The following is an 8,227-nucleotide window of genomic DNA, read 5'->3' on the forward strand; positions in this document are numbered from 1 at the left end:
AGCCCAGTGAACACGACTATCAGGAGATGACCAGACGAGTGAATGATTCTTCTCAAAAAATGATAAACCTGGTGACTAATGCATATGTCATGGATGGCTATCAATACTAGCGGGGTGGAATGGGCCCCAACTATCAATACTAGCGGGATGGAATGGGCCCCAACTATCAATACTAGCGGGATGGAATGGGCCCCAACTATCAATACTAGCGGGATGGAATGGGCCCCAACTATCAATACTAGTGGGGTGGAATGGGCCCCAACTATCAGTACTAGTGGGGTGAAATGGGCCCCAACTATAAGTTCTAGTGGAGTGAAATAGGCCCCAACACAAAATTAAATGGCACGGCCCCCAAACAGTGCCCAGTCCGCCTCTGGTAGGATCACAAGTAGTAGTAAATAACAAGGCAATGTTGAACCACGATTTCATTCTCATATACCACATGGTAGTAATGGTCGTAATACTTATATGGCAAAGGTGAGAAAAAGAGAGAGAAAATAGTCAATATACACTCATAACTCCATACCATAAAACTCATTGTTCAAGGCATGGAAAAAGTAAGTATACTATTGACTGTATTGTCAAGGGAGGCGACCTATTCCTGCCTCCCTGCACACATTCTCCGGGACAGTGGTAATAACAACGCAGTGAATGGAAGACGCAATGTGATCAGTGAAGAAATTTTATTCACATATTCTTCATCATATTACACGAAAACAAATACCCTGTAATAATAATTGTATAAATGGGGTAAAAATAGAAAAATTTTTGTAAATGGGGTAAAAATAGAATAAATTGTATAAATGGAGTAAAAATAGAATAAACTGTATAAATGGGGTAAAAATAGAATAAATTGTATAAATGGGGTAAAAATAGAATAAATTGTATAAATGGGGTAAAAATAGAATAAATTGTATAAATGGGGTAAAAATAGAATAAATTTTATAAATGGAGTAAAAATAGAATAAATTGTATAAATGGGGTAAAAATAGAATAAATTTTATAAATGGGGTAAAAATAGAATAAATTGTATAAATGGGGTAAAAATAGAATAAATTGTATAAATGGGGTAAAAAAAGAATAAATCGTATAATTGGGGTAAAAATAGAATAAATTGTATAAATGGGGTAAAAATAGAATAATAAGAGACTACTGTAGATCCTTACTTCATATACCACAGAAGTAACAATGACAAATTTAGGAACGACAGCTAAGTATAATGTTGATCCCTGATGATACTAGGAACAGGTGGTATAATGAATGTATTACTGGTAAGGAATCTATCAACGTATGTATTTAACTGAATCAAACCAACTGCAGCGAAACTCAGCGCATTTATGGAACTAGAGATTAAAGAAAAGTTATTTATTTTAGTTTTAACTGGGCTAAGGTTAAGGTCACAGAAGGTCAAAATAGGGCAAAAATTAGTGGTATTTTTTCTGGTGAGAGGTCAAGTTTAATCTACGCAATGAAAAGGCACATTAACTTCAAATTGAGAAAACGACTGCTGAAAGATTTTATATGGTAACGACTGACGTATGGGTCAGAAGTGTGGACACCTTCGGCAGACACCAGCAAGAGAGTTGGGGGCCTTTGAAATGTGGTGTTATAGGCTAATACTAAGAAGAAGCTACACAGACAGGAAAACAAATGAAGAAGTACTAAGATTCGCAAAAACTTCAAGAGAAATAATTGAAATGTACAGAAAAAGAAAAATGGGATATTTTGGTTATATAATTATGGACGAAGGGATAATAACAGAGATATTAATGGGCAAAGTTGAAGGTAGGAGGGCCAGGGGAAGGCAGAGACTGAGATGGATGAATGAAATTAAAAACTGGGTCCCCAGAGAGATGCAAAATCTTGGAGGATCGGTAAAAAACAGCCCGAAAACGTTTAGAGCGGAAGTACTCCACTTTAAACGTTCTTGGGCCAACCCTCAGATATCAGGACGGTACTCTGATTGAGTGAATTATGTATTCAAGATGATATATGAAAAAGCTAACTTGTTTCAATAAAAGTTTGGGTTTTCATAGAAAATTTGGTTATATCTGAGCCAAGTCAGGGTCACAATGGAAAGTCAAAATAAGGTGACTTATTGTTCGTCTTCGAGTGACTTGAACACGAGCATGATGTCATCTGTGGGTTTCATGGCCACCACGGACAATTTCAATTCTTCATGGCCAGGCGCCAGAGACATCTCAAACTTCAAGATCACCTTAGCCAATGCCAACTTGGCCTCCATGAAGGCGAACCTCATTCCTGCAAGAATATGAAAGACTATGAGAGAGAGAGAGACAGAGAGAGAAAGAGAGAGAGGGTCGTCACACCCAAGTGCAATGTTAACGTCACAAGCAGATCACAATAGAACACACAACTGCTGTGAAGAAGAACAAGAACAACTGAAGATATATGTTGCATATTAAGCTTTAGTAAGTTCTCATGACTTTACCAGATTATAGTATGAATTAAGCAGCTTGCAAAGATAAAGAAATAAATAAATTAAGTTACTTGTCTGTGTACAGTATAAAATTCTAAAATAAATATCTTCTCATGCGTATGGCCTTCCACTTTTTGTATATAAATTAATCAAGTCAAGTTGGTACAGACAGAAATCTGATCTCAGCTACAGCACTACTGTACGGGTGAACTATTTTAATTTAAAACATCAAATTGGTCCTAAACAATTCGGAAAAATGGTCTCACACATTAATAGTTCTGGATTCCAGACCAAAAGATAAAGTGATATCAACATTTAACACAACACAGAGACCAATCATCCAACCGGTCTGGGACTTACCGATGCAGTTTCTGGGTCCAAGACCGAAGGGAAGGTAGGTGCCGCTGATCACATTGTGATTGTTCTCGGGCAAGAATCGGTCTGGGAGGAACTGGTCTGGGTTGGTCCAATAGCAAGGGTCATTTTGAAGACTCCAGACAGGCACGGTAACTTGCTGTCCTTTCTTTAAGATAACGTCCGTACCTGGCAACCTGAGAGAGAGAGAGAGAGAGAGAGAGAGAGAGAGAGAGAGAGAGAGAGAGAGAGATTCACGTAAACTCAAACAATACTTTATAAAACACTGTATGACTGTACTGTATAAGTGCAAGGCTACAGGTGTATGATTTGTACAGGTGTATGACTGTATGGGATGTGTATTGATGCCCAAATCTGAGATCGTGTATACTGTATTTTTCCACCAAGGACAACTCCCTCCTCCTCCCACCACCCAGTGTCTTGTGTAAGGCAACCAATGACGTCAGCCCAATAGGGTGAGGTAATCTGTGATTGGGTGACAGTACTGGCCAACTTCTCTCGTATAACTGTATAGATGGGTGTATGACAATGGGTGGGTGCATGACTATGGGTGGGTGTATGACTATGGGTGGGTGTATGACTATGGGTGGGTGTATGACAATGGGTGAATGTATGACTATAGGTGGGTGTATGACAATGGGTGGGTGTATGACTCTGGGTAGGTGTATGACTATGGGTGGGTGTACGACTATGGGTGGGTGTACGACTATGGGTGGGTGTATGACTATGGTTGGGTGTATGACTATGGGTGGGTGTATGACTATAGGTGTGTGTATGACTATGGGTGGGTGTATGACTATGGGTGGGTGTATGACTATGGGTGGGTGTATGACTGTGTGTGTGTGTGTATGCCTATGGGTGGGTGTATGACTATGGGTGGGTGTATGACTATGGGTGGTGTGTGTGACTATGGGGTGGGCTATGGGTGGGTGTATGACTATGGGTGGGTGATTATTATGACTATGGCTGTATGACTATGGGGGGTGTATGACTATGGGTGGGTGTGACTATGGGTGGTGTACATAAGGTGGTGTATGACTATGGGTGGGTGTATGACTATGGGTGGGTGTATGACTATGGGTGTGTGTATGACTATGGGTGGGTGTATGACTATGGGTGGGTGTATGACTATGGGTGGGTGTATGACTATGGATGGGTGTATGACTATGGGTGTGTGTATGACTATGGGTGGGTGTATGACTATGGGTGTGTGTGTATGACAGTATGGGTGTGTATATGACATTATGGGTGTGAGTGTATGACTATATGGTTGTGTGTGTATGACAATATGAGTGTGTGTATGACTGTATGAGTATGTGTATAACAGTATGGGTGTGTGTATGGGAGTATGCGTGTGTATGTATGACTAACCTGTAGTCTTGAGAACATTGTCGTTCAATTACTACTGCTATCGGGTTGAGTCTCTGAGTCTCTGTTCGGGAATAATAATAATGATGATAATAATAATAATAATAATAATAATAATAATAATAATAATAATAATAATAATAATAGAATTACTACTTCTTCTACTACAGTAATAATACCCTTTCTTGGTCTTGTACTGTACATATACAATTCTCAAGATTCACAAACCCATAAAACATATTACCTGGCAGAGCAATTAACACACCTGAAGATATCTTTGTCAGGTTAGGTTAGGTTAGGTTTCCATTTAACTTTGAATTAAATATTAATGTAAAATATCAACAAATTGTACATCACAGCGTAAATAGACACATCTCATTCTGAAGAGTTTCTCATACATTCACCTGAAAATTAGCCCCTAGATTAGTTCACCTGATGATTAAACACTCTGATGTTACCTTGGGTGGAGGGTTATGATAGGTTAGGTTAGGTTAACATTTGGGTGGTTAATTTTACGGTGAAATAGCTGGGAGGGTTAAACTTAAGGTGAATTAATCCGTCAGCAAAGGTCAACCACCGTCAGCAGGGGAGTCAACCACCGCCAGCAGGGGAGTCAACCACCGCCAGCAGGAGTCAACCACAGTCAACAGGAGTCAGCCACAGTCAACAGGGGAAGTCAACACACTATCAGCAGGAGTCAGCCACAGTCAACAGGGGAGTCAACCACCGTCAGCAGGGGAGTCAACCACCGCCAGCAGGGGAGTCAACCACCGCCAGCAGGGGAGTCAACCACAGTCAACACAACCACAGTCAACAGGAGTTAGCCACAGTCAATAGGGGAAGTCAACACTATCAGCAGGAGTCAGCCACAGTCAACAGGGGAGTCAACCACCGTCAGCAGGGGAGTCAACCACCGCCAGCAGGGGAGTCAACCACCAGCAGGAGTCAGTCAACAGGAGTTAGAGTCAACAGGGGAGATCAGCCGCAATCAGTGGAAAGGAGTCAACATCAACCACCGTCAGCAGGGGAGTCAACCACCGTCAACAGCAGGGGAGTCAACCACCGTCAGCAGGGGAGTCAACCACAGTCAGGCCAGCAGAGTTACCGTGCACAGTCAATTAGGCGGAAGTCAACCACTCATGAGTTCAGCCACAGTCAACAGGCAGGAGTCAACCACCTTCCAGCAGGGGAAGTCAACCACCATCAGCAGGGGAGTCAACCACCGCCAGCAGGGGAGTCAACCACCGTCAACCACCATCAGCAGGGGAGTCAACCACCGTCAGCAGGGGAGTCAACCAACGTGAGGGGCAACATGCCTCGGTTCGCCAGTAATTTCCCATGATTTTACAACTCTTCCATGGAAGCATTGATCCAATGTCGTTATTCCACAGCAAATTTAGTGTTGCGAGCCAAACGGTGCTCGGCTTTCTCTTGGTAACGCAGCTGAAGAGTAACCACGAGCATCTACTTTATTTCAAACCTCTAAAAGTATTAGTAAATAAAAAAGAAAGAATAAAAAAATAACAGAAGTTGGTAGAACGTGCGTGTGAAGGACGTCACGTCCGGTAAGGTGAATGTTCGAACTTCCACTATGTCCCTCAGTTCCTGACGAAGTCGGTGCTGGAGGTGTGGGTTGCGGGCCAGGTAGTAGGAGACGAAGGCCATGGTGCCGGCTGTAGTGTCATGACCCACGATAAGGAATAGGACGGACTGAGCGACGATCGTCGAGTCTTTTATAGCTGGAAAGGAGAGACCAAGAGGTAGTGCTCAGCAGGAAGTGGTCGAGTTGTACTGTACAGTAATGTGAAAGAGCATCGAACCTAACCTAACCTAACCGAAAACGTTGATAATTTTACTCTTGGTGAGATATGATACAATTATATAATGACAAGAAACCTTTAGCACAGTCAAATATAAGTTAATCTCAGTTTCACGTAGTCTGGCCTAAACACACATGAGCTTATCTTATTATACCCCAGTCTAATATAACATAACCTAATCTAACCCCAGTATAACCTAACCTAACCTAACCTAACCTAACCTAACTTAACCTAACCTCATCCCAGACAAACTTAAACTAGCTTAAACGTATTCCAGTCTAATCTAACTTATCCTACTCTGAGAACATAATAAGAATGAAAGAAACCTGAGCAGCGTTAGGTTAAGAAAGGCTTTACTTGTACCTTGATCCCCCATACAAACTATTGCAAGTTAATAAAAGATCATTGTCAAACTGAACGTCCACACCTACAGTACGAGATCTTAACCCAAGAGAGTAAAACAGTACAGAGGAAAAGTCGTATTTTAAGTGACACCCAATGGGTTTCAAGTCTTGCAATCACATAAAACAAAGAAATAAATAAAATAATGAGAAAATGACGTCCCATGCTACTTAAGTTGCTACTTAATCAAAAAGCTTATTACGATGCTTGTTTTGTTTTTTTTGTCAGCTGCATGTTGTGTTGTACACTTGGCATTAATCTGTCAATGCATACTAATGGGAGCTCAGATTGGCAGCTAATAAATTCAAAGAACTAAACCTATCGTGAGCAGAATCTACACAATAAAATTCGTTGATTAGCGGTGTCACAGTATTTCCTTGGCACCTCTTAAAAACTTTAAATGAAAGAAATTACAAATACTGTGAAAAAAAGTTATTCTTTACATTGATACACTGTAAACTGTTAGGCCCCGCTGAATCTATTTGGAGATCAACAGCCAACACCAACTTTTAAGCGTGATTAAATTACAGGGGAACAAAATATTGTAATTTAGACAACAGTTAAATCTCGTGTGATTAGTCACTTTAAAACCCCGTCAAGTGCAGACAAAATATATTCTTTCCTTTTTAATTTTTCTTACAATTAACTGATCGCCTTCTGTTTGTCCCTCAGGGAGAAGAAAATCATCCTCCCAACCGATGCCAAATCTGAATTTAAACAAATACTAAACAAAGACCTGAACAACACTCACGGTACTTAGGTGTCTTGGTGTTCGAGTTGCTCTGCTCCTCCCGCTGTTCTAGCAACAGGTCCAGGAAGTCTCCCCGCTTCACTCCCATCTCTCTATTCTTAATTGTCTCCTCCACCACGCGCTGGAAGAACAGGAACGGTGGAGTGGTAAAAGAAATCCCGATTGCATTCAACACTGAATTAGGTAGCGTTAACAGAGCTATTCCCCGTAATATTCCCCGCGCGCTGATGGCGTTCAGCTCACTTGCTTTCTTGCAAAATTCTTCCTCCTCATTGTTGATGGAGTTGCACTCGATACCGAAAGCACAAGTACCTATAACATCCATGACATAACGGGCGTAAATTGTCTTTGTCTTAACGAAAGATTTCTCTTGGCAGTGTCGCTGAAGACGTTCTATTAAAGCATCTGCTTTCTCCTCCACTAGGTGGTACATTTGACGCATCCTGCCGGAGGTGAAAGTTGGGGACATAATAGACCTGACGCCTTTCCAGTGGCTGCCGTTGATGAGAAAAAGCATTTCTCTCAAGCATTCGTCTTTCTTGGAATTACCAAATGTCCTTCGCTCGCTGAAGTGGTCAAAGTCCTGAATCATAATGCGCTTGACTAGCCCAGGGTCACGCACGATCAGGGACGGCTTGAAGATCTCGTAGGCGCCTACGAAGTTGTTCCCTTCATTCTCGTGATACGTCTGGGTGAAGAGAAACATTAACATGTATTTAAATAACATGTAGATGTTATAGGATCAAACACGGGGGCACATTATGAAAATAGTTGTGGCGTCATGAACAAATAGTATTTTTCTTTTAAGTAAGACATTAGGATCTCGGTTCATACTTGTAAATTGTTTTGGGGGTTGAAATTCTTGGATGATGGCAGGTAAGTGTTGTCTTAAATCATGTAAATATTTGCTACTGTAGCTACTAAGGGTATTACAGCTGACTGATTTAACCAATAGCATTGTTATAGAATATCAACATTTGAACTAAGAAACTTAAGGACAAAATAAACAATTTGTTTTACTTGAACATTTCTTACACGACAGTGTGATTAGAGTTAACAGATTGTTGATAT

The 8,227-nt window shown here is 41.0% G+C and overlaps 1 protein-coding gene across 1 annotated transcript; it reads right to left on the minus strand.

Moving 5' to 3' along the window:
- Positions 1-2,095: 2,095 nt before the first annotated feature.
- LOC121864546 (cytochrome P450 6a8-like) lies at positions 2,096-7,939 on the minus strand. Its single transcript, XM_042363616.1, has 4 exons — positions 7,157-7,939; positions 5,728-5,922; positions 2,801-2,896; positions 2,096-2,262 (listed from the first exon to the last, which is right to left on the minus strand). The coding sequence occupies exons 1-4, from the start codon at positions 7,881-7,883 to the stop codon at positions 2,096-2,098; spliced, it is 1,185 nt and encodes a 394-aa protein (XP_042219550.1). The 5' UTR covers positions 7,884-7,939.
- Positions 7,940-8,227: the final 288 nt, after the last annotated feature.

The sequence above is a fragment of the Homarus americanus genome, unplaced genomic scaffold (assembly GCF_018991925.1).
Source record: "Homarus americanus isolate GMGI-L3 unplaced genomic scaffold, GMGI_Hamer_2.0 scaffold8612, whole genome shotgun sequence".
Classification (NCBI taxonomy): domain Eukaryota; kingdom Metazoa; phylum Arthropoda; class Malacostraca; order Decapoda; family Nephropidae; genus Homarus; species Homarus americanus.